Source organism: Mastigoproctus giganteus, chromosome 4 (genome assembly GCF_048544385.1).
Source record: "Mastigoproctus giganteus isolate SK-2022 chromosome 4, ASM4854438v1, whole genome shotgun sequence".
NCBI classification, from domain to species: Eukaryota; Metazoa; Arthropoda; class Arachnida; order Uropygi; family Thelyphonidae; genus Mastigoproctus; species Mastigoproctus giganteus.
The window spans coordinates 114,607,472-114,634,839 of NC_143578.1; the positions used below are offsets into that span (position 1 = coordinate 114,607,472).

Here is a 27,368-nt window from a genome sequence, read left to right on the forward strand (position 1 = left end):
CTGGAACTAAGAAATTCCCGAAAATTTCCTGGTACATTAAATTCGAGACATTAAATTGTCTCGAATTTATTTTTTAATATAATGATATTTTATATCATTGTCCGCTATTGCCGAAACGGACTTTCAGCAATAGCCTACACCCCTTCCTCCAATTAGTCCGTTTATTCCAGGCATCTCATCTATCATTAAGTAACACTTGGCAACTGGCACCTTGGTTGCCAAGTATTGTGTTTGGTGTATTGCTAAATCTACCAAGAATTATTACCAGATTCTCGATTTTATTACCATTCACTCAAAAAAATAATAATAATAAATAATAATGTACAGTACAGTACACCCTTGATTTAATGGACTAATTGGAGGAAGGGGTGTCCGCTATTGCCGAAAGTCCGTTTAATCAAATGTATTTTAAAAACATATATTAATAACAAATTACAATGTACAGGCTGTATTAAAATGTTATTATAATGTATAAGTATTATAATATACATTGAGTAACTTATACATGCCACTAAAGCATCTGTTAAAAATATAAAAATAAATTTACGACAGGAACCAAACTTTATTTTAATTAAACACAACAAAAACTATATGATGTAACTAATGGAGTGTTTCTGCCACCTTTTTTTTTTTTTTTTGTTTTTTTTTCTTAAAGCTCACACAAAGTTGTTTTCAATGTGAACATTAGTTTTTTCATTTAAGTCCATTTTAGAGGGAAAAAAATACTTTAAAATTCTTTAACTCCATTGAATAAAAAACAGACAAAAAAACGTTAAAAAAAGGTACATAACATTCAATATTAATATTAACTTAATTGAAATAATACAATTTTCAGAGTCAGAAACAACTGTCATGTGGAGGGAGAGGTGTTAATTCCTTGCTGGTAGAGGGTTCTGGTGAAACAGGTCCAGTTGATGAAGTGGTCTTGGAGAAATCAAGCTTCAGTTGCCTTTCACCTTGGTGCTGCTTCCTTATTGCTGTAGATCGAAATTCTCTAAAATGTTCATAATAAGGAAGCACATCAGGGTCTGATGATGATTCAATATAATGTATGAGGTGCAACTGATTCACCGTCTTTGTCATCATCATCGTTCTCTTGTTCTCCATGAAGAACATTTTCCACAATCTCTACCTCAGAAAAAATTTGATAGCCCAGATATCTTCATCATTTTCGAGCTACTGTTCCACATCATTCTCAGTTACATTTTTGTTGCCAGCCCTCAGAAGAGTGTCCCGAAAATTAGACGCCTAAGCTCCCTCAAAGTCCATTTCAGGTTCTACATCATATAACTTCTTCCAAGCATTGGCCAAGGTAGTAATCTTCATATCTTTCCACACAGCTGCTAAGTTGAAGATAGCAGATCTGATGTTGTATACATGTAAATTTTGCAGTGTCCTGGTGCCTCTTGTATCTTCTTGTTCCTTCCAAAACAACCATCACCTCTTCCAAAAACAACTTCTTATACAACCTCTTACATACTACGATTACATCCCGATCCATTAGCTATATCAGTGAAATAGTGTTAGGAAGCAAAAAAACACATTTAATTCTCCATTCCTGCTAACTAACCTCTCAGTATTAGGGTGAGCAGGTGCATTATCTAGCAGTAAAACAGCCTTTATTGCATGAGAAGAAATTTTAAGTACATCTGTCTGATAGTGTTTCACATCAGGAATAAAATGGTTAGAGAACCAGTCATAGAAAATATCCATTGTAAGCCAGGCATTTTTTGAGTGGGAATATATCACCGGTAACTGGTTCATTAAATCCTTTAAAGCACAAGGTTTTTTTGCCTTACCAACTACCAGGCGCCTCCGTAGCCAGGTGGGAAGGAGCAGCAGTGCATAGCACATGCTTCTTGATTAGACCGGGGTTCGAGCCCGTCATCACCAAATATGGAGGATGCGGAAAGGTCAGGGAATGACCATCGCATATCCCGGAGCAATATGGCCTTAGTTGCTAATGCTCCTGAAAACCAAAACAACAAAACCAACTACCATAGGCTTAAGCTGATGCAAGCCATCAGCATTTGCACAAAATAAAACTGAAATTTACTCCTTATTTAGCTCATGACCAGGGGTGCTTGTTTCATGCTTGTAAGCCTGGATATTTTCAGGAACAGCACAATAAAAAAAAGCCCAGTCTCGTCAGCATTATAAAGCTGTGATAAAATGAGGTCCTCATTTTTAATGAGGTCATTTAGATATTTTCTGAAAGCCTCAACTTGTTCTTCGTCTGCGCCTAAAGATTCACCACAGGTTCTTTTATTAACAATGCCATGGTGCTTTCGAAAACGCCACAGCCTCCATCACTTCCCTGAAATTTTAGGCCCATATGCTTAGCAAGCCTTTCAGCAGCTGACTTTAACTCAACACCTCTAACAACAACTCTACTTGTACACTGCTTCCTCTAGGTTTTTAGGTTATCTTAGGTTTTATCTTCGGCCACTTTCATATGTTTTCTACTACCAACTGTAGAAGTAGTCTTGGGACAACCATCTACACTGTATTTTAATGCAAACTCCTTAAGTTTTTATTTATTTTTTTATTTTTGCTAATGTCAGAAACTGTTTGCTTTTTGACTCTAAATCTCGCACACACATGCAGTGGTTACACCACCTTTAAGCTTCTCAATCAGTTCTAATTTTTGTGCAACACGCAAGTTAACACATTTACACTTTACTTCTTTATTCCGCATGACCATAATGATAGACATATAGCCGACCGGTCTAGCTGGGTGGGTAAAGTGCCTGCCTAGCAACCCAAAGGTCGCGGGTTTGAATCCCGCCTCGGGCTTGGATCAAAGTACTGCAAAATCCTTGGGAGGTGCATTATGGCCACAGAAGCCGATGCGCCAACATCTACCAAATAAAAAAAAAAAAAAAAAAAAAAAAGATAGACATATATTACATATTTATTATAAAATATGTAAAACATAAAAACAACCGAAACATAAACAATAGAATAGGACAAACTGCACCAGGACTGATAGTGTTGATGCACACCGCTAATCATTCCCCCCCATTACATTCCCATCACCTAGATGACATAATACCAGAGCCCAACACCGGATGCACGATAAGATAATGCTGACTCATTGACCCAACCTTTTAGCATGCTCTATTCGCGAATAAAAAAAAAAGGTTTCTAAATTTTTCCTTTAGGCAGAAACTTTTTTGTCTGTTAAATCTAGGTCCTACTGTATATATATTTTTTTACATTGAATTATATTGAATTTAATTCACTCTGTTAGCCACAGTCGCGGATGCGAATCCCGCTTCGGGCTTGGATCAGAGTAGTGAAAAAAACTTTGGGAGGTGCATAATGTGCCAACAACTGACATAAAAAAAAAAAAAAAAAAAAAAAATCAAGAAATTGTGTAACCCATGAGTCTCATGACATTGAGAGACAAATTAGAAGCAGCGTTTCAATCTAAGACAAAACTTGTGCAATCTTCAACTTTTTCTCAGGATCACAAACAGCGTTTAGGCTTGATTCTGAAGCAAGAATTCAATTATTCGAGGTAACTGGAGACAGATCTTCCAACATTATGCATTTAGTTGATTCACTAAAAACCATTCCACTGACCTCTGTTGAATCAGAGAGAGCATTTTCTGCAGTTGGTTTATTTAATTTATCATTTTAGTTGAGAACTAGCCTTAGTGATAGGAATATTTGATGCTTTTTGTTTTTTAAGGAGTTATTATCAAAATATTAAAAAAAATTCATTTTTGATTGTAAATGTCGAAATATTAAATAAAAAGGCTTAATTTTTTGTTATTTTTTCACAAAGAAATTTATTTTAGTTGTAAATAAATGTTCTAGTCTTTCTTTGTTTCCTGTAAATTGTTTAATTTTTAAATATATAAACATAAACAATCGGATTTTCTAAATTTTTACAACCATTCTGGGATCCCGAGAATCAAAAAAATTTCCTGAGAAATTTCCGGGAAATCCCAGGAAGAAAAAAAAACTATATTTGAGAAGCCCTAGCCATACTGCTCCAATTTGTACAATAGTCTTCCATGTGCAACAGTATCAAAAGCTTACCTAAAATCCAAGTATATGATATCAAAAACATTTCATGAGAACTGCCTCATTTACAATATGACATTTGTTAAACTAACATTATGGACAATACTACAAATCACTTTACTTTTGACAAGGTAATTGATATGATTTATATGGCTGAAACCATTATGAGTAAACGCTATTAGAGGGTTATTTTAAGAACAAATACTTCATGCTGTACAAATATATCGGGCGCCTCTGTAGCCAGGTGGGAAGGAGCAGCAGTGCATAGCACACGCTTCTTGATTAGACCGGAGTTCGAGCCCGTCACCACCAAATATGGAAGATGCGGAAAGGTCAGGGAATGACCATCGCATATTCCTGGAGCAATATGGCTTTAGACGTAATGCTCCTAAAACCCAAATAACAAACAAACAAAGAAATATATCTTATCTCAGGTACCAGTAGATTGTTGAGTAAATATGTCACCTGCAAGTATATGGAGCACATTACACGAACAGCACTTGTATCCATTTCACAGTACACCTGTACATGAATTGTTGCCACAAGATATGAATAAATGCAGAAACTTTTGTTGATGACCCATTTTGCAAAATACAAGTGATCCTCAATTTCTCAGCCTATATTCTTGTTACAGATGAATCATGTTTTACAAGAAATAGAGTTCTCAAAACACTTGTAACCTGAACCACAAATAACCCGTGATTGTCAGTGCTCATTATCAGTATACTTTTACCTTTAATGTTTGGTGCAGTGTTTTTGAGGACAATCTTATTGGTCCTTATTTTTTTACCTGCATGGCTTTCAGGAATGGCATACTTGTATTTCTGTGGAACAGTTTCTGGAAACTATGAAGAGATACCTTAGAAAATTTGCAGAGGATGTGGTTTACTATGATGGTATACTAGCCCACTTTTCTTGTGATGTTTCTGACTTTTTAAATGCAGAGTACAATAACCGATGGATAGGTCGTGTGGCCTTGTACAGTGTAAACCTTGATCAAATCACTTAAACACACTTATATTACTTTGTGTCACATGAAATCCATAGTTTATTCTATTCATAAATATCACAGTTTTGGGAGCTGCTGAAACCATCATGAATAATCCTGAAGCAGCATGATGAATTCACAATTTCTGTTTTGGGAATTGTGAATTCATGCTAAATGCTACATTGAACAAAATGGAGGGATACTTTGAACAGCTGTTTTAAATGTTTTACTTTTAGAAGTTTATGTCAGTTAATTTTTCTGTTTTGTAATTTAGGATTGTTTAATATCTCGGAAATAGAGATGTTTGAGACATTTGTTTATAAGAACTTTTTTTTTCTTCTTGTTCTTTTTCACTGTAGAATATGCACCCTGTATAGAAAATTCTGAGCAAGGACATAAAAACTGACAGCATCAACCAAAATGATCACATTCCACGTGTCAAAAGAAAAAAGAAATTTTTTGAATCGTCAATGATAAAAGCAACAACAAATCGATGAAAACTGGTGAGAAAGTGCACATGTAGCAAATAGAATAGCATCTTTGATGAACAGTGGAATAGATCAGAGAGATAACAGGTCAATTGACATCACATTATGCAAAACCAGTGTAATATTTGAATAGCAAAATATGATGCCACCAAATGCGATCTCTTGCAGAGGAGGTGCACAGTACAAACTCAAATATTAAATATTAATGGTGTCATCATCCCGAAAGGGTTCCAGAGGTGCACCAGAGACATAAAAGGCTGGCTGACCTTTGTTTTTTAGTATCATAGTTCTCTTGGTAACTTGAGCCCACTGGATATACAATAAACCCAATTATATACAATAATCAGGGTTATGTTCCTGAGAACTTCCGCGAATACCGAAAACACGAATACTGAGTTATGGCTCCCATAGTAATAAAGGGGTTCCATTCCAAAGTATGAAATATATAAGAAAAACTATTCTAAAATTTTGTCTACGCATGTATTATATGTCCCTTTATAATATGACTATGTACATAGACAGTACATAGTGAAATGCAAACATAAGGCATCGAAATGAAAATAAACAATTTACGGTAATATTGAATGTAATATTTATTAGAAATTTCAAACAAATCTTTCAATCCAGCGCCTTTGCAATAGCTAAAAAACTTATCCCACCAGTGCTATCACCAGTTTCGCTAAAGTGTTGATAAAGGTGTTTTGCCTTTTCACGAATGATAAGTGAACTTAAGGGAATTTTATTTTGAGTTCGGTCTTCTATCCACAGATTTAAAGCCGTTTCCATTTTTTGTAATTTAACATTGCGAGTTACAGAGCAAATTTTTGAAGTAATTAGCGCATTTTCACGGACACTACGGCAGATTTTTTCTTCTGATTTTTTGATTGATCGTACCGTTGACTTATTGATTTTATAATGTTTTGCCACTAACGAGACACTTTCACCATTAGAAATTTTGTCTAATAACTGAATTTTATTCGCTAATATCATCACCTTCTTTGATCTTTTCACAATTCCCTTGTTATTCGTAGCCATATTTTTGTAGGAGTTAGAAAAGAACTTGTCCACAATAAAGTCACTTTCTTCCGTTACGCTCGAAAAAACTGCAAAACTTTCACTCACTGCAAAACGGTAGATTTTTCACTTTTGTAAGCATATCAATTTATAAATTGATAAATTTATTCAATTTATAAGCATATAAATTAAAAGAAAACCACGAAACCTTCCATGACAAGCACATACTGAACAAGGATTAGCAAGAAACATCCACGCCCGCGATTTTGTCACCCCCCCCCCCCAACCACTGAGCACTGTTTTGACCGGGAAAGATGATTTTAGCCACGCCCATGTTTTTTTATGGTGGAAAATGTTCACGGCAATTTAAAATTCACATTTTTTTAAGGTTTCATTTTATATTAAATCAGCGACTGCGAATAGCGGAGTTTTACTGTGCTTATAAGTATCATATGATTTTTATCTTGTGATTGTAACATGAAGTTAATGTATATCATTTAACTTTGGTGTTCACGATAAAAAGTAAACTAACAAAGATCTACAAGTATGAGTTCAAATGTATACTAAAGCCTATGAAATTATAATTAATGTCTATTTCTGTTCAGTAAAAGCTAATTTTGAGTAATGTAATACAGTGGTACTACACAGACTAAAATAAAATATTGTATGTGTACATACATGAATGCAAAGTATATAGCCTCCTTGCAGTATTCACTGGGTAGCAGCGAATGATTAATAATTTCAAACTGAAAAAAAAACTCAATTTTTCATTGATTGCAGCTTGTGTGTGTATATGTACACACAAAAGGTATGCAAGGTATGATCAAAAAGTTTGGGCACTGATTTTATCTTGAAATTATGGTGCCATGATAAATGACAGCTTGTTTGGTGAGTCATCTAGATATGCTAATACACAAACAACAGATGTTTTATGTGTTTAAGAATGGATTTTATATATTTTGTCATAAACATGGTAGTTTAAAATGACTGATTTTACTGAGTTACAAGTTTATATCAAATTTTCTTCCAAATAGGTGGTAATAATGGAGACGTGATGCAAGTATATGAGCTTATGTAGCATCAGCCAAAAAAAAAAACAATTTCACACATCCATTCCCTCTAAAAGTTTGTCCAGTTCCACCTCGAATTTATTTAGGCTATCAACGACAGATGGAAGTTTGTTCCAACAATTAACCACCCTCTGGCTAAAGGCAAATTTCTGCATAACTATTCTACAACTGCCTTTCCTCAGTTTGAAATTATGCCCCCTCAGGTTTGTAATCCGAGCAAGCAGAAGAATCCCATCAGAATTCAGCGTGCTCAACCCATTCAAGGCCTTATATACCTCATCAGATCACCTCGCAGGTGCCTAGTCTCCAGCCACTGCAATTTTCAGAACTTAAGGTAAGGAACTGCCATCATTCCCTTCACCAACCTTGTTGCCTTCTCTGTACACACTCAAGCAACTCTGTATCCTTCCTGAAAGGAGGCCTCCTTACCTGTATGCAGTACTCAAGGCAATGCCTGTCCATTGTTTTATACAAAGGGATAATCATTGACAGTACCACATGACCTGCTCTGGCAGCCTGTCTGCATTGCTTAGAAAACTTCATATCTGACTGCACAATTACTCCCAGATCTTTTTAATTTTTTACCACCTAAGTGTAGCACCACACAGTTGGTACGTTTCTCTGGGGTAACTTCTACTCGTAAGCAGTACTTTGCATTTGTCAATGTTAAACTTCAGTTACCACTTCTCTGCCATTACTGTCATTAACAACCCTGCCAACCTTTGTATCACCTGCAAACTTGGGCATTAAGCCTGATATACCTCATCAATATCATTGATAAATATACAAAACAACAGTGGGCCCAACACCGAAACCTTGGGGGGGACTCCACTAATAACATTAGTCCACAAAGAGCACCGTCCATTGATTACCACTCTCTGTCTTCTTCCACTCAACCACCCTTTTATCCATTGTAGCAACTTACCCTTAATACAACTCCAATTTGTACAGTAGTCTTCCATGTCAAAAGCTTTCCTGAAATCCAAGTACGATATTAGAGAAAAGAAAACAGGTACCTAAAAAAAATGTTATAAACAGCTTTCAGGGAAGATGCTGTGTGTTGTTTGAAGAGTTTTCAGTGGTTCAAAAAGTTTTAATGAGTGCCACTTGGACATTGAAAATTATTCTCACTCTGGTTTCACTTTAACTTCAGAAGCTGATGATTCACTTGGTTGTGTTTATGACCTGATCAGAAGTTATTAGTGTTTAATTGTCCATGAAGTTGCTACTGAAATTGATATTTTTTATGGGATATGTCCCTCAAGTTTAACACAAAATATGGGCATGCGAAGTGTTTTGATAGGTTAGTATGCCACTGTACAGTGTCCACAGCGAACACATGACCTTGCACACTTTTATTACTTTATGTCACATTTGTTTGATTGCAAAGTTTGTGCTCTGCATCCTCACTGATGATCGTAGAGAGCAGTGAACAAGTTCTCATGTGCCAGGATTTTCATCACTCTGCTGCTGCCCCATACTTTGTTTTTTCCATCATTACTGATGACAGATGATGGTTTTATGGTTATGATCTGGAGATAAAGGTCTAGTCATCTCACTGGAAAGCTTCTATCTTTTCCAAGGCCCAAATAAAAAGCAAGAAAATCTTGATCATATGTGAAGATCATGTTTATTGTATTTTTTGACTTGCAAGGCATTGTTCATCATGAAGGTGGCCTTCATGAAGAACCAAGAATACTGTAAAGCAGTACAGTACTGTTCACGCAAAATGCCTTAAGAGTGGGCTTTGGGGAATTGGCACTTTCATCGTGACAATGATGCAAGTGCCAATCAAAAGAAGTCCTACTAGGAATGCTACCTGGAATCAGTTTATACAGTGTCAAGGAGACTACTTTGAAGGCAGATTAATCTGAATAGCCAATATGCCAAATATTGTTTCTTTATTCATAAATTTGGTTCAGTCCTCATTTTATCACACTTTATATATACAGGTAACCCTTGTATAACATAGTAGTTTGTTCCCTACAAAATTTCCTGTAATGCGAAACCGTGTTATATGATGGGACTAAGAACAGTACAAAAAGGGGGGGGGGTTATGTTCCAAAAGCTGACACAAATACACCATTTTTTTTATAACTATTGGAAACTTAATTTTTATAATAGTAATAACTTAATATTTTAACTTTATTTTTATAATAGTAGTAGAACTTAAATAGTAATAACTGAACATCTTACCTTACAAACTGTGATACATCTATGTCAGATAATGTACATTCATTTAATTTTCTTCTTTTCCTCGCACCATCAAACGAGAACATTTTCTCTGTTGCAGAATATCTTCACCTTCTGAACTTTCTTCTGCAGCATATAGATTTTGTGTACCTTCTGCTCTCTTTAAAAAATTAGTAATCTGGGTTTTTTTTTGCTTTTGCTTAATAGAGCTTTGTAAACTTTTTGGTATGGAGCTTAACATTTTTAAAGCTCCCTTTTGAACTTTGTGCTCCTTTCATTCAAAGGATCTGCATTCAAAAAATAAGATTATAATTGCTCAGCTAACTTTATGCCTTCCCATGTGCTTTTTTTTTTTGTGTAAAATTTGGAACTTCAGAATTTTCAACTGCGCTATCATCCTCTGAATTGATTTGGTTTACTTCCGATGCCATTTCCACCAAATCTGCTTCGCCAGCCTCTTTTTCTACCAGTAATTCTATAACGTCTTCAATAGTCATATCATCAAAACCTTCCCCTCCTACCGACTTAGCAAGTTTTACTATCGCACCGATTCCGTTTTTTGCCAGTTTGACCATGTTTCCTGAATGTACTGACTCTGGCCATACATTTTTCCAATGTGCATTTAATGTTGACAGTTTTACTTCTTTGAGCAATAAAGCTGATTCTGATACAATCCACAATTGAAAAATGTTTCCATGCCTCCATCACTTCAATAGATTTGAAATCAATTTTTTCCAAAATCCATTGTAACGATTTTCTGATGGAATGAGTTTTAAAGGTAGATATAATGGCTGAATTAAAGAAGTTGTATTAGTTGATAGAAACATTACTTCAACGTTTGGATGGCCTGACACGTTAGCCAACAGTAATAAAATTTGGAAATCTAGATTTTTTACGCTTTAAATACTTTTCCACAGCTGGCACAAAACAATTTAGAAACCAATTTAGAAACCTTTAAACAAATTGGCAGTTACCCAAGCTTTTTTATTTGCTTTCCAATATACCTGTAATGCATTTTTATTTACACCTTTCATTACACGAGGATTAGAGGATCTGTAAACCACCATAGGTTTTATCATGTAATCTCTGATGCATTACCACACATAAGTAAAGTTACACGATCTTTTGATGCCTTAAAACCTGGTACAGTTTTCTCTTTTTTTTGAAATAAACGTTTTGTTGGACATTTTTTTTCCACCAAAGACCTGTCTCATCAGTATTGAAAACTTGATGTGGTGTGTATCCATGCTCTTCAATAATTTTTTGAAATTCCCCTTCATACTTCTTAGTAGCTTCATTATCAGCTGGTGCACTTTCCTTGAATTAGCATTAGCAGAGGCATACAATGCAAGAAAGCAAGCTTATGCAGCATCAGCCAAAATAAAAATAAAAAAATTAAAAAAAAAACCTCCTGTTACACTCATCTGTTTACTCCAAATGCTTATCCAGCTCAGCCTTAATTCTTATGTTATGTAATGAGAAGCAGTTTTTAAATCGCTCAAACCAACCTTTATTGGCAAAATCTCTGGGATAACTGAAAATTCTCCATTTTATTTTAAATAGTTATAAATCTTTAGTGCTTTTTGTTTACTGTTTTTTACTGCTATCATCATTCCAAATACTGAGTGCTTTTTTCATTTTCTCAATTATTGGCGCTCAGGAGTGAGGTGTTATATTTATGGAAATTAAAGATCCTGCAGCAACAGCAGTTATAATTTTCTGTTCATTTTTCCGTACGGTCCGGATTGTTGCTTCATTTAAATTTAAACTAATTGATATTTCTGTTCACCAACTTTTTTTCTTTTTTTTTTTTTTTTTTTTTTTTTGGTTGTAAAATTAAAAATAGTAAAAATGATAAGCAATTAATAACCAAGATTCATGTAAATGAGATACAAAGTAATGAGTTTCTGAAAATTTATTTATGTTTTTTATAGGATTGAATATTTCATAGAAGGGGAAATACATTTCACCATAATAATGTGAAAACCCACAGAATTCCAGTTATCGGTACTATCGCAAATGCAATAAGATCGAGTTCACTACCCATTTAATAATTAGATTGCATGAACAGAAAAGCCCAATAAAATGGAAAGGCAAATTGTTTTTATTGTTTTATGGTAGTGACCTCCAGAAATGTTCTTTAGAAAAATATCACAAAGGCAATAACGACTAGTGAGTCAACAGCGGGAATTCACAAAAAAAGAATGAAAACGTCAAAAAATTACATCCAACATAATAGCCGGGTTTTCCCACACAAAAGCTCAAAAATACCGTTTTATGCAAGGTTTCCCGCAATTCTCTAATTGTTTTATGTGTAAGTACCGTGTTGTGTGAGAACTGCCACAATTTATCAATCGCGTTAGAGAGAAATCATGTTGTAGAAGTACTGTGCTATACGGGGGTTACCTGTGTATATATATATATATACAGAGTGATTCAGGAGGAATAGTAAATATTTTGAGAGGTTATAATATCAATTATTCTGAGTAAAAAAGTTCATATAAACATGTCCAATTTTCAATGGATCAGAGATACAGCTGTTTGAAACCGGCATGCACAAAGACATTATGGAAGGTATTAAAGAATGAAAAATAACATTGTTTTTATTTATTGACTTTTTGAATGACATAAAACACAAATAATTGACAATTCTTTTACAATTCCCAATAAATGTTCGAAAATCCCACCGCCAACCTCATTGCACTTTGTAACTCTTGTGGAAATATGATGTGTTGTTCTTCTGAGGTCGTCTTGGCTTTCTTTTATGAGGACAGAAGTATCCAAAATGCGAGCAAGCAATTTGTCTGTTGCATTCACCTTTTCTTTGTATACTGCACTTTTCATCCATCCCCACAAACAAAAATCTAATGGAGTGAGGTCTGGAGACTTTGGTGGCCAATGAACGGGACTACCGTGGCCGATCCATCATTCAGGGAAAGTTCGATTTAGATATTGTATCACCAGATGGGTATAATGTGCAGGAGCTCCATCATGCTGAAAGTACATACCACTCCTTGCAACCAAGGGAACATCCTCCAATAGTAGTGGAAGTTCATTTTGTAGAAATTCTAGGTAAATGGGCCCTGTAAGACGATTTTGAAACACTACAGGCCCAATCAACTGATTGTTGATGATACCACACATTTACAGAAAAGCAATGTTGAAACTTTGTTTCTACAGTGGCATAGATTTTTGTCTAACCACCTATGAGAGTCACGGGTGAAAGTAGCTTCATTGCTGAACAGTAATGGAATTAATCAGCGGTTAGCATTTACCTACTAACAAAATTCCAATCGCTGGGCGTCACTACTGGTTGAAGTTGTTGCACCCGCTATATGTGAAATGGATACAAGCCGTGTTCACATAATGTTCACCTTACTATTATCTGTAGAACACTGGTACGAATAGAAATTTTTCGTGTGCTAATAGTAGGACTACATTCTACCGACTAAAGAATATGTTCTATTTCACCCACATTTTGTTCATTTGCACGTTCAGAAGAAATATGAGTGCTGGGAACTGTACCAGTCTCACACAGTGTGGTGTAAATGCTCTTGAATCCAGTATTCTGCGGTTAGGAAACCATTGACGGTATTCTCTACACAAAAACCATAGACAAACATCATATAGGCATATTCAGCATGTGTAAAGGTGTGCAGTATTCTTAACAACACTTCTAACAACAAACAAGATCAGGTTATAACTGCTTCTTGGTCACATCTGATTCAGGGAGCTGTGCACACCAGTTTCAAATAGCTGTATCTTTGTATCCATTGAGAATTGGACACATGTTTATATGAATTTTTTTTACTCAGAATAATCGATACTATAACCTCCCAAAATATTTAATATTCCTCCTGAATCACCCTGTATATATATAAAGTGAGGGGGGAAAAAATAATAAGAAAGTGACAGAGATAGAGAGTAATAGAAGGGAGATAGAGGATAACTAATAAAATATACATAATAAATAAACAATTATGAAATTGACAAAATAAGGACATTGCCACACACAACTTAAAAAGTGGCCTCTCATCGGGTGTCAATGGCTAGGATTGCAACCAAAATAGCAATGTGTCTACATTTCTGATGTAAACCACAAGCCAAAGAATAAAAAACTTAAATAAAAATGAAAAAAAATTTTGTAAACAAAATAAAAATTAGAAGGATTAAACAGGGAGCGGGTTTAGAAAATGGCTTATGAACTGTACAGTTGACACTCTGAAGAAGAGAAATTAAAACTGGAATTAATAACAGAAATTTCTAGATACATAACACAAGTTAAGGTAGAGAGATCTGAAAACAGCATTACCATTAGTAGAGGCATTTGATGCAAGAAAGCAAGCTTATGCAGCATCAGCCAAAAAAAAATAATAAATAAATAAATAAAAAATAACCACTTCCACTTCACCCCTCTGTTCGTTCGAAATACCTGTCCAGCTGAGCCTTAAACTTATTTAGGCTATCAACTTCCACGACAAGGGATGGAAGTCTGTTCCACCAACCAACCACCTGCTGGCTAAAGGCAAATTTCCTCACGTCTATCCTACATCTGTCTTTCCTCAATTTGAATTTATGCCCTCTCAGGTGATTATTCTGGGCAAGAGGAAGAATCCCATCAGCATTGAGCATGCTCAAACCATTCAAGGCTTTATACACCTCTATCAGATCACCTCGCTGGTGCCTAGTCTCCAGACACTGTAATTTGCAAAACTTAAGCCGTTCTTCGTAAGAGCACCCCTTTGTTCCATTCACTAATTTTGTTGCCCTTCTCTGTACTCGTTCCAGCATCTCTACATCCTTCTTGAAATGAGGCCTCCAGACCTGTATATAGTACTCTAGGTGTGGCCTGACCATTGCCTTATACAAGGGAATAATCACCTCCTTATCCCTGCTAGAAAAATTCCTATATATCATCGACAATACACCATGAGCTACCCTTGCAGCCCGTCTGCACTGCTCAGAAAACTTCATATCTGCCTGCACAACCACCCCCAGGTCCCTTTCATTCTCTACCACTGTCAGTGTAGTACCACAGATGGGGTTGCTGTTTCCCATATGTAGTACTTTACATTTGTCAATGTTAAACTTCATTTGCCACCTCTCAGCCCGTCTGCTCAACCTTTCCAGATCCTGTTGCAGTAGCATAGTGTCAGTAGTGTCCTTGACAACCCTGCCAACCTTCGTATCGTCTGCAAACTTCGACATTAAGCTTGCTATACCATCATCAATATCATTTATAAATACAGAAAACAATAATGGACCCAATACTGAACCCTGAGGGACTCCACTAATAACATTAGTCCACGATGAGCAGTGTCCATTGATTACCACTCTCTGTCTTCTCCCCCTCAACCACCCCTTTATCCATAGCAGCAATTTCCCTCCAATGCACCGACCGGGCTAGCCGAGTGGGTAAAGTACCTGCCCGGCAACCCAAAGGTCGCGGGTTCGATTCCCGCCTCGGGCTTGGATCAAAGTACTGCAAAAAACCTTGGGAGGTGCAATATGGCCACAGAAGCCGATGCGCCAACAACTACCAAATCAAAAAAAAAAAAAAAAAAAAAAAACCCTCCAATGCCACACTGCTCCAATTTGTGCAGCAGTCTTCCATGTGCAACAGTATCAAAACCCTTTCTAAGATCCAAGTATATAATATCAAAGTTATTCCCTGCATCCAGTTCTTTTGTGACTGCATCATAGTATCCAATCAAATTGGTCAGTCAAGACTTCCCCTTAACAAAACCATGCTGTGTCTGAGCTATAACTGAAGTCTTGTCTAGATGATCCTGCAGTGCTTCTTTAACCAGTGCCTCCATTAATTTTCCGGGAACAGAAGTTAAACTAACAGGTCTATAATTACTTGTATCACCCTTTGATCCTCCTTTGAGAATTGGAGTCACATTTGCACATCTCCAGTCCATGGGTACTTCCCCTGAGTCCAAGGAAGCTCTCATAATTATGTAAGAGTTTGCTTACTTCCTTTGCTGCCTCCTTTAATATAACTGGATAGATCCCATCCACCCCAGGTGCCTTTCTTGATTTATCTTCGACAATTTCTCCTCCACTTTACTCTCACTTATTACAAGATTCTCTAGATTACTGCCAGAGTTGAATACACCTCTGACATTCCCCTCGCTGAATAACTCCTCATGTGTGAATGTCGATGCAAAATATTCATTTAGTTTGTTAGCTACCTGAGTGAGCAGGATCATCAACAGTTGACCCATCGATATCAAGTGGACCAACTCTTTGCTGTTTTTCTTTGCATCCCTTGCCAAAGATTTCTCATAATCTGCCTAACCTCCTTTGTAACTTGGTTACAGATCAACTTGTATCTATCATAGGCTTCTGTGTCACGTGTTAATTTGTATGTATCCCATGCATTTTTCTTCTCTGCCATATGTCTCATTAGTTCATCTGACATCCACTTAGGCCTAAACCTTGAACAATATTTCTTAGTTGATATATGTAAAGCCTAGTAGCTTCCAAGATAAGTTCTTTGAATGCCTCCCATTTTGAATTTGCTGTTGGTAACATCATCAGTTGGTCCCACTGAATAGAATTTAAATACTGTCTCAGTCCATCATAGTCGCCTTTATGAAAGTAATAACCCTTCCCTTTACCCCTAATGGTAGTTACCTCTTTGAGTAAATCCCACTTCAGCACACTGTGATCACTGCCACCTAGTGGTTCCTTTATGTGCAGATTCTTAATGCATGAAGAATCACTACTGATAATCAAATCAAGAGTATTACTCCCTCTAGTTGCCACCCGAACATGCTGATGTAGAAAACAATCATCCAATAAATCCACAAAAGCGTTGCTAGTGTGTGAGTGACCAGCCGCCAAATTCCAGTCAATATCTGGGAAATTAAAATCCCCCATTATAAGACTCTCTGATTTACTGGCCCACTCTATTTCCCTGTACAGTTTCTTATTATACTCATCAGAGTCATTAGGCCTATAGCACACTCCTACTCTCAATTTTGATCTCCCAATGCTTATGTCACACCAAACTGACTCGACACTGCACTGTCCAGCAATGTTGACTGGCTTCACTTCCTTGGATTTTATGTGTTTCTTAACTAATAGCATAACCCCTCCTCCCTTCCTATCCTGTCTATCCTTTCTGTAGACATTGTACTCCCCAAATTCCAGTTCTGCATTCCTTATATCTGTGTGATACCACATCTCTGAAATCCCCACAATATCTGCCTTTGATGTTTTGAGTAATACCTGAAATTCATCAAATTTATTTACTAAACTCCTAGCATTGGTGTACACGCAAGTATACATGCACCTGTTCTTTTTCTGAGCTACCCTAACACAACCCATGTGTTCACTTGTGCCCCAATGATTCCCAGCAGTCTCTGAAATATCCTGCATCTTATTTTCCAATCTGCGGCTCATTCCAATAGAAGCAGTGCAAGAATCACTTTCACCTCAGGCGCCTCCGTAGCCAGGTGGGAAGGAGCAGCAGTGCGTAGCACACGCTTCTTGATTAGACCGGGGTTCGAGCCCGTCACCACCAAATACAGAGGATGTGGAAATGTCAGGGAATGACCACCGCATATCCCGGAGCAATATGGCCTTAGTTGCTAATGCTCCTAAAAACCAAATAACAACAACAACTTTCACCTCTGCCAGTGGCTACTGTTAATCTATTAGTCCTTGTATCCTCCCAATCTAGCAGTTTTCTGACCCACCTAACACTGCCTCGATAGCATCAGCAAACATTCTTGCACCCTTTCTATTTAAGTGTATCCCATCCCTGTAGAAGCAGTCTCTCCTGTTAACAAGTACAGAACAGGCTGAAAAAAATTCTACCCCTTGAGCCTTGCACAATCTTTCCAGGGCCGAATTGATCGACAGGACTCTCATCATATACTCCCTTCTGTCGTGTCTGGGCAGAATTGCAGACACTTTCAAATTCAACCCTAATTCACGGCTTTTTTTCAACAGTGACCTGTACTTGTTAAGTAATTCCGCTGGTCTCCTACTCTTAATATCATTAGTGACAACGTGTACAACTATATCACCTTTTGTGCCCTTAAAAGATGATATCTGCTCTACAACGTCATCAACCTTTGCCCCTGGCAGACATGTCCTGTTCCACCTTTCCTTTTTACAAAGCATGTTTCCTGTTTCCCTGACAATGGAGTCACCAACAACTACTAGTTCCTTTGGGACCAGCGCATTCTGCCTTGGGGGCCGCCGTTGTGTCGCGTGATGACCAAGTGCAAGCTCTGGCATTGGTGTGGGCACCTGAGAGCTTGATGGGCCCCTCACTTTTAATCCTTCGAGGGCATCCACCCTCTCCTTCAAGCTCTCATATAGGCGCATAACAATGCTGAGTTGTCGCCTGATTTCCTTACACTCCTTGCATCGCGCGCACACACAAAGACATCCCCCATAGCAGTATCATGTCCCGTACCCGACTGCTCCACAAACATCAAGCAAGTAGCATTTTAATAGGCTGTGATTCAGAGGGCAACTTCCCCCACTCAGTTCTCCCCTGAGCCATAGCACTCCCATTAGCTTGAGCCTTTTGCTTTGGTCTGAGTCATGATTTCGATTTAATTTCAATAAAATTTCAATTTTAGTACAAAATTAAAACCCTAAACTTATATCCCAACACAGTTATAACGCTATATTTATGTTTCAGTATCGAGTGTTATCTACGAAATCCCTTTATATAACTTCCGTATCAAGTTAGGTATTAATTATTTATTTTTTACTAATTATTTATGTTACATAACCCAAGTCGTTATATGTATAGTTAAAAGTACAATTTAATTGATAATGAAGTTCAACAAGATTAATTGACAATATTATGTACTTATACTATATTAAGCTTATGCTATCTATTTCGAGATATTTTGTATCACGTAACAATGGCGGCAATTACTAACGGTAAACACGTGGATTTGATACCCTTTCCGATACTAAGTAATACCTACAAAATCTCTATCTAAGTTACTTTAATCTAAGTATCGTAAATAGGAATGTTAGGCTACTCTAGAAAATAAGTTAATATGCCAATTTAAGCTAATAAAACAGAAAATAAATCAGAAAAAACTTCTCTGTTCCATGAGCGGCAAAAATGTACGTCCGCACAGGCTACGCTCGTTCTCACAGTAAAAATCAAATAGCCTTAAAATAGAGCAAGAGACTCTCAGGCAAAGTTACAAGCAACAGCTTGCAGAAAAAATGAAATATATATATAACTAAACAATAGTGGCACCATGAAATAAATCTTCAACCTTTATATCCTCTGAAATTGTTTTATAAAATTTCAGAGGATCTAAAATTTTATATCTGAAATAAATCTTCAATGTTTATATCCTCAGAAATCTCTAGATTTCTGAGGATATAAACATATTAAATGAACATAAGAATGGAAGAAATAATTTACATTGTGGAGATGCGAGGACAAGACACAAAACTAAAACTAAAAAAGCATGCATCTAAATATAAAATTATGACAGTGGCACTTAGTAATAAAAATTTTCAAAACTAGAATCTAAAAATTGCAAATGATATATTTCAGGCTGCCATCTGGCAGTCTGAAAAAGGTAAATGCAGCATTAAAAAAAAAAGAGTGAGAGAAATGCATACATCGCATAGAGACATCATGCTAAATGTGGTCTTAAACTGTTTAATACATGGTGGCCATAATTAAAGTATCTCTATTCAGAGCTCTCTGTAGCTCTAAGTAATAAGCGGAATATCACCAAAATAGTAAGTAAACTAATCAAGGCATTGGGAGAAGGATCCTGTGAAAACAAAATTAGTTCCAAAATCTGCCAATAGGGGATAATATGGTGCTGTACAAGAGGAAGGACGTGATAAAATACCAACAAATAAATAACTAAGACAAACCTTAATGAAATTACAAATTTTTATTTGTTCTCTTTGCAAAGAAACTGAACTAAACTACCAGAGGAAATGGTTTCACAGCTCTAAACTCACTGACAGTTTACTTCCGATGGTTGATGATATCGCTGATGGTGGAGTTGGTTTTTGATGTGATTGCCATTGTTCTGGACCGGAACTGCATTCGATGCACAGTGTGTTCGACTGCAGAATGCAACATCTCTGGAGTAATGTTCCACACATGCTGCGTTACGTTGTCCTTTAAGACAGCCAGGTTAGGGACACTTCCTTGATAGACATTGGCCTTGAGGTGACTCCACAGCCAAAAATTACATGGTGTAAGATCAAGCTAACGTGGTGGTCATGCAATGGGAAACAAACGACTGACTTTTTCTGCAGTAAAGTGATGCCGGAGAAGCTGCTGTGCTGATCGTGCGATAAGAGGAGGAGCCCCATCTTGCATAAAAATTCTCATCCAGGCATCCTCTTTGCTGCAGTTGAGGAATAATGAAACTGCTGAGCACGTGATGATATCTTTGTGCTGTAACAGAACAGGTGACTGCTCCTGCTGGGTGCAATTCCTTGAAAAAGTATGGCCCTAGAGTCAAATTTGAAGTCACCACGCCAAATGGTGATTTTCAGCGAGTGCAATGGGATTAGTTGATCATGCGGTGCTTCTGAAGCCCATATTTGGCAGTTTTGAGTGTTGACATTCCCATCGAGATAAAAATGGGCCTCATTTCCCCAAAGAATGTTCCATGGCCAGGCATTGTTCGTCCACTTCCATTCTGGCCAAAAACATTAGAGCAAATGCCATTCGTTTTTCAGGATCATCTCTTTGCAGCTGCTGCTGACGACTGATCTTGTATGGATAATAGTGATTAGTTTCCGAAGGATTTTCCACACATTGGAATATGGGACATTCAATTGCCTTGCTACTACTCCCCGTGCACTGCTACTAGTTCCAGCAGCTGTATCCATGGATCAGTCAACGATTGCCGTTGCAACTTCCTCAGCTACCTGAAGTGAGACAGGCTTCCTTCTTCTTCCAGACTTAACCACAAAGGACCCAGTTTCCTCAAATTTTTTAATCATACTTCTAACTACCGCAGCTGATAAAGGACCTTGACGTAAGTTCTTATATCATCTAAATTCACACAGAGCAGCTGCTGCATTGCATCCATTAACGTTGAAGAACTTTGCAATTAAAGCTCGATCAGGCAGAGTTTATTATGCATTGTTAACAATAAACTTTAGTGCAATTCAGTTTCTTTCTGTTTTTTTGCAAAAAGCACAAATAAAAATTTGTAATTTTATTAAGGTTTTTTTTAGTTATTTATTTGTTGGTACTTTGTCATGTCTTTTCTCTTGTACAACGCCATGCTATCAGCAGATTTTGGAACTATTTTTTTTTTTTTCACGGGATCCTTCTCCCCATGCCTTGAATAGTTTACTTACTAATTTAGGTGGCATTCCACTTACTACTTAGAGCTACAGAGAGCTCTAAATAGGTATACTTTAATTATGGCTACCCTGTATATGCTATATACATAATGTACAAGCCTAGAGCAAAAAAAAAAAAAAAGTGAAATAAAATGAGATGTAAGCAAATATAAAGTGGGACAAATTAGATTAAGAAGAATGAAATGTTGAAGTATTATACAAAAAATTTGTATATCTGAAAAAAAATTTTTTTAATAAATAAGCCAAAAAATTACAAATTAAACCAAAACATTGTTAATTTAGACCAGTACCTGGCAGTAACGCCAAGGCCAGAAGTGTGTGAAATATCACAATGAGATACCCAATGCCAACCACAAAAAAATAATAAATAAATGAAAGAGCTATAAAGTTGGTTATTTACGCAGGTGCCTGGCAGTAACACCAAGGCCAAAGTTTGAAATATCACAATGAGATACTGAATGCCAACCACATAAGATGAAGGGAAATAATTGCCAATAAGTTTAAGAAAGAAATTTATAAGGTTGAAAATAGCAATATAGTAGTTATTACATATGGTAGCAATTCTAACACATTGGCAAGTAGTAACATTAGAAATTTTGTCAAATGTGTAATGACAAACTTTTTACTATGTTTTCAGATCTCTTTACCATACTTCTATTAGGCTAATATGTTATTATGTCTGTAGAAATTCCTGTTATCAATTCCAATTTTAATTTATCATCTTCATACTGTCAACTGCCATTTTCTAACCCCTAACCCCCCCCCCTTTTAATCCTAGTAATTTTTATTTTTACAAAATTTTATTTTCATTTTCATTTACTTCGTAACAAAAAAGGTTATTCTCATTTTTGTCTGTTTATGCTTTTTACCTTATAGTTTGTGGTTTACATCAGAAATGTAGACACGTGTTGCTATTTTGTTTGCAATTCTGACTGTGATACCTGATGAGAGGTTGGTTTTGTAAGTTGCAATTTTATCAATTTTGTAATTATTCATTTCTTATTATGTTTATTTTATTAGTTTATTCTATCTCCCTCACCTTATTGTTCATGTTCTGGTTAGGTTCAGCAATTGCTGCCTTTGATTGCACTAGACTACTTCCTCATTTTTCTATCTTCTTATTTCCATTTTTCCCTCCTTATTTCCGCTTTTTTGTTATTCCATTCAACATATAATAACAAAACTCTTTTTTTTTTCAATGAGTGTACCTTAAACATTTTGCATAAACTGATGTAATACTTTATAGGTCTCTTGTTGGATCAATGAATTTGTTCGATTTTATACTTTGTTTTTAATATTTTATTTACTGATTCAGTGAATTGAATGTTGTATTTTGCTTTTTCATGCTGTTATTATTAAATTAACTTCATGAATTTTTAAACAGCTTCTCTGCTTTAAAATTGCTGCACATAAACTTCTGTATACTTCTTTTCTTCCTTAGTGCACTGTATATCATCAAGTGTTGAATCAAGTGAGTCTTCTTCCTCTTCTTCCTCATCTTCAGATGAATCTGATGTAGAAAATTTAGAAATGATTAGTTCCACTGCATATTCAGTGGAAACATCACCAAAAAAGATAGTTGTTGAACCACAGGAACATTTGGTGAGATGTTTGAAATTTATTCATAATGTAAAATGTATTTTAATACCACCAGATGATTATTATATCAGATAACGCAACTACTTGACATTATTGATATTTTTATTATCAGTATTTCTTAAAACCCAGTTGCCCTTTAGATAACCTACTTCATAACTTGGAAGAAAGAGACACTGATCCAGATTAATGTTTTCTTTTCATTTTTTTCCTTTACGAAAGTCCCGAACATGAAAGGTATTAGAGCCTATAGTACTTATTACTACCATGTGTCAGCACTTCCATAGCCAGGTGGGAAGGAGCAGCAGTGCGAAGCACACACTTCTTGATTAGACCGTGGTTCGAGCCCTTCACCATCAAATACGGAGGATGCGGAAAGGTCAAGGGAATAACCACCGCATATTCCTGGAGCAATATGGCCTTAGTTGCTAATGCTCCCAAAAACCAAATAACAAACAACTACCATGTGTGGGTTGAAGACAGAAGATACTTGTTGACATTAGACTTGAATATCTGTAGATCATAATTTTCAGGAAATACATGCAAAGGAAGGTTGTTCCAGAAAACAGAAGTTGAAGGAACAAGTGAGGAAGTTAAAAAGTTGGTTTTGAGTTTTAAGTTGGACAGTAAAATGATGGAGAGTGGCTGTGTCCTGTGTTTGCACTGTTTGGAAGAGATTGGGAGAATCATAGATGCCAATTCAAAAGAACAATGGGTGTTGTTCTTCTGTAATGCATCTATAATTTCATTTAATTAACCTGACAGCTTGACAGATATTTTGGGTGCACCACCCCAAATGTGGAAACAAAATTCCCAGATAGGGCAGATTTAGGATTTGTAGAGAATGAGAAGTTGTTTAGAAGAAGAGCAACCCCAAGAGAAAAAGAAAAACCCAGTTTTTTTAGATGCAGAGGAAGCAATATTTCTAATATGCTTATGCCAGGTGAGATTAGAAGTTAGGGTAATCCCTAAGAGAGAGATATATGAGCTTGTCTAGAGATTCCAGTTTCCTCAAAGATAAGCATAGGAACAGCAGACTCCTTTTGCAAGGTATAAGACAGGACTGAGTTTTAGAAGGATTGAAAATAACTAAGTTACCTTTGCTCCATTGGAGAATTACCTAGAGGTCAGTATCTATATATATATATATAAAATGCTTAGGTATGCTGCCCAACACTTAGCAGCTGGCAAGAACTGCTGATTGTTGCCAGCACCCATTCATGTGGTTCACCTCGCATGACCACTATACCAGGCATTTTTTATTAATTTTTGTACTAACGTTTTTCAACTGAAGAAAGGCAACCTATGCCTGAAAGGTAACTGCTATTTTAGCTGTTACTTTTATCTGTCTTCAATTTTAATAAACCATTCTGTGTTACTCAGAAAAAAAAGCTGAACTTATTAATATAATCAATTTAAGTTTTAATAAGTGTTAAAATGGCTGAACAGTGTGTAAGAACTTTGAGAAAATGTATAAGAAATGCTAATGAAACATTAGAGGAGAGCTCTAATAGACTAAGAGACTGAAACGAGACTATGACTATGAAGAGGGACAGAAAACATTGAAGAAAGAGAAGCAAAAATTGGAAATGAGAAGATGGGCAAACACCATAAGACTAATCAAATAGAAGTACCAGATGTGAATAATCAACAAGCTGTAATTAATGTGGAAGAGCATACCATAGGAAATATGTGTTACAACTGTGAGTATTGCAATGCAGGATATTGGGGACATGAGTTAAACAATATCGAATAAATACACTAAATGCTGTTGTGATGGAAAGGTTTCACTTGACCCACTGTCTGAGACACCTGCTCTATTATAAGAGCTGCTTACAGGGGATACGCATGAAGCAAATAACTACAGAGAACATATACGAGAGTACAACTCAGCAATGGCATTCACATCAATGGCCACAGAGATTAAATCACCACCTGGAAATGGTCCATACTGTTTTCGAATACCAGACCAGATTTACCATTTGGTCTCATTGCTATATCCAAACAAGCCAGAATATGGACAACTTTATATTTTTGAATCTGCTGAAGCAACAACAACAAAATGACATGAAAAACAATCAAACCAAGGGTATGTGGCCAAAGTAATGCAACAATTGGATGAGATGCTGCAACACGTTAACCCATTTGCTGAATCATAAAAACAAATGCATCAAATAACCCAAGCCAATCCAACAATGAATGTGCGCATGGTATTTATAGAAGACCCAGACTTAGATAAGAGACGATATAATGCACCTACATCCAAAACAGAGGTTGCTGCAATATTTGTTGGAGAAGACGGGGGACCACCTGCAAATAGAGACATATGCATATATCCTACAGGTGACTGCTGTAGAATTATATCACTGCTAAACAAGGATGGAGACTGTGTATCTGTTGCTATTCCTGTGCAGAGAGAGTTGTTGGCACGAAGAACTCCAACACTCAGAAGAGAGAAGAACCGCAAAACTTATTAGGGTAACACAGTTACAGTTCTTTGCTTATAGACTTGCGTTGAGACCTGGCTTTAGCCTAATTCATAGCAGTGGGAAATTATTTCAGCAATACATTGTAGATGCCTATGTGAAGACTGAAGGATCCAGATTAAACTATTTACGCCATAATCAGAAAGATCTACGAGTGGAAATGTACCATGGATTATTGGATGCAGTAGAAGCAAGAACTCAGAACCAAAACTTGAGAGCAGAGAAGATGATAGTTCTGCCTTCGACTTTCCAAGGCAGCCCAAGGTACATGCAACAAAACTATCAAGATGCTATGGCAATTGTATGAAAGTTTGGGAGACCTAATCTATTCATTACATTTACTTGAAATCTGAGATTCCAAGTAAATGTGGCCTGAGATTGTGAATACAATGGAAGGGAAGCAATGACCTGAACACAGACTAGACATAACTCTGCAAGTGGTCAAAATAAAACTTGCAGAACTGCTCGACGATATTCTCAAAGGGAATCTTTTCGGTACTGTGATAGCCTTCATCTATGACAGAGTTCCAGAAACGTGGACTGCCATGCACATACTCCTCACTTTCTCTACAGATTCTAAAATATGCACAAAGGATGACATTGACAGAGTCATAAATGTAGAGCTGCTGTGCTTAAAAACAAATCCAAGGTTGTTTGAATTTGTCACAAAGTGCATGCTATATGGTCCCTGCATTGCACTCAATGCACAATCTCCGTGAAATCCCTTGCTGAAAAATTCTTCAGTAAGGGATTTCCGAAAAAGTTCATAGATACAACAGAAGAGAATGTTAACGGTTATCCGATATATAAGAGAAGAGAAGGACCTGCTGTTAAAGTAGGAAAGTGTGACGTGGACAATAGATGGATTGTACCTTATAATCCATGATTGTTGAAGAAATTCAATGCCCACATTAATGTGGAAGTGTGTTCCTCTGTGAAGAGTGTAAAGTACCTCTATAAATACGTTTATGAAGGTCATTATGCGGCATCTGTACAGTGGGAAGCTACCGATGGTAGTTTTGTCTTTGAAGAAATTCAGACTTTCTTAGATGGGCGGTATGTTAATGCACCTGAAGCAATGTAGCATTTGATTGAGTTTCTGATGTCGGAAAAGTTGCACTCCATTATAAGATTGCCAGTACACCTAGCTGTTCAACAGCAAATGATCTTCCAAGAGGGCAGAGAAGAGGAGGCCTTGTAGCAGAAAATGTTGGCATGGTTTGAATTAAACCATGCATGGTTTGAATTAAACAGAACAGATTAAACCTTGAGGCATGATTTGAATTAAACAGAACAGACGTGCAAGCAACACTATTAAATTATGCACAGATACCAGAGTACTACATATTCGAGAAAAATCAGGCAAATGGAAATGTAGGCAAAGAGGTGGAGATGGTGTTATTGGATGTATGCCTGTTTTAAGTGTTCAAGGCAGCGAGTGCTACTATCTACGCATGCTTCTTACAAGAGTTACAGGAGTTACAAGTTTTGAACATTTGCGAACAGTCAGTGGAAAACTGTGAAACATTTCAGCACACTTACAGAGAACATGGAAGCCAGGTGGGAAGGAGCAGCAGTGCGTAGCACATGCTTCTTGATTAGACCGGGGTTCGAGCCCGTCACCACCAAATACGGAGGATGCGGAAAGGTCAGGGAATGACCGCCGCATATTCCCGGAGCAATATGGCCTTAGCTGCTAATGCTCCTAAAAAAAAAACGAAAACCAAACAGAAAACATGGACTTTTGAAAGGAGACAGGATATGGCACAACACACTTTCTGAGGCAATCGAGGTACATACACCAAGTTATATACGGTTACTTTTTGCAGTGATATGTGGATTTGGAGAACCAAAAGATGTACCTGAACTATGGAAAAGACATAAGTAGGGCATGAGTAAAGATTTCATAAGATGTTATTCTGAAGAAACTGGCCCTCTCTATGCTCTTGCAGAAATAAACGAAATGTTGAAAAATTGTGGTCTCAGCCTTCAAAAAGTGCATCTACCAGCTGTTGAAATAATGGCAGCACCTCTGCATTTGCAATCATTTGACATTTTGCTTGATTTTTTCTGAAATACATAGTACTTTGGTATCTCTGCATAATTTAATAGCATTGCTTGTATATTAATGATTTTCCAGGAGCATTTCCAGGTG

The 27,368-nt window shown here is 36.7% G+C and overlaps 1 protein-coding gene across 1 annotated transcript in view; it reads left to right on the forward strand.

The window, feature by feature from the left end:
• Positions 1 to 27,368, forward strand: part of LOC150087003 (uncharacterized) — a 293,648-nt gene that overhangs the window by 121,419 nt on the left and 144,861 nt on the right. The window contains exon 3 of the mRNA XM_090371738.1: positions 22,573 to 22,733. Coding sequence (XP_090227864.1) covers positions 22,573 to 22,733 — 161 coding nt within the window. The remainder of the gene's footprint in view (positions 1 to 22,572; positions 22,734 to 27,368) is intronic.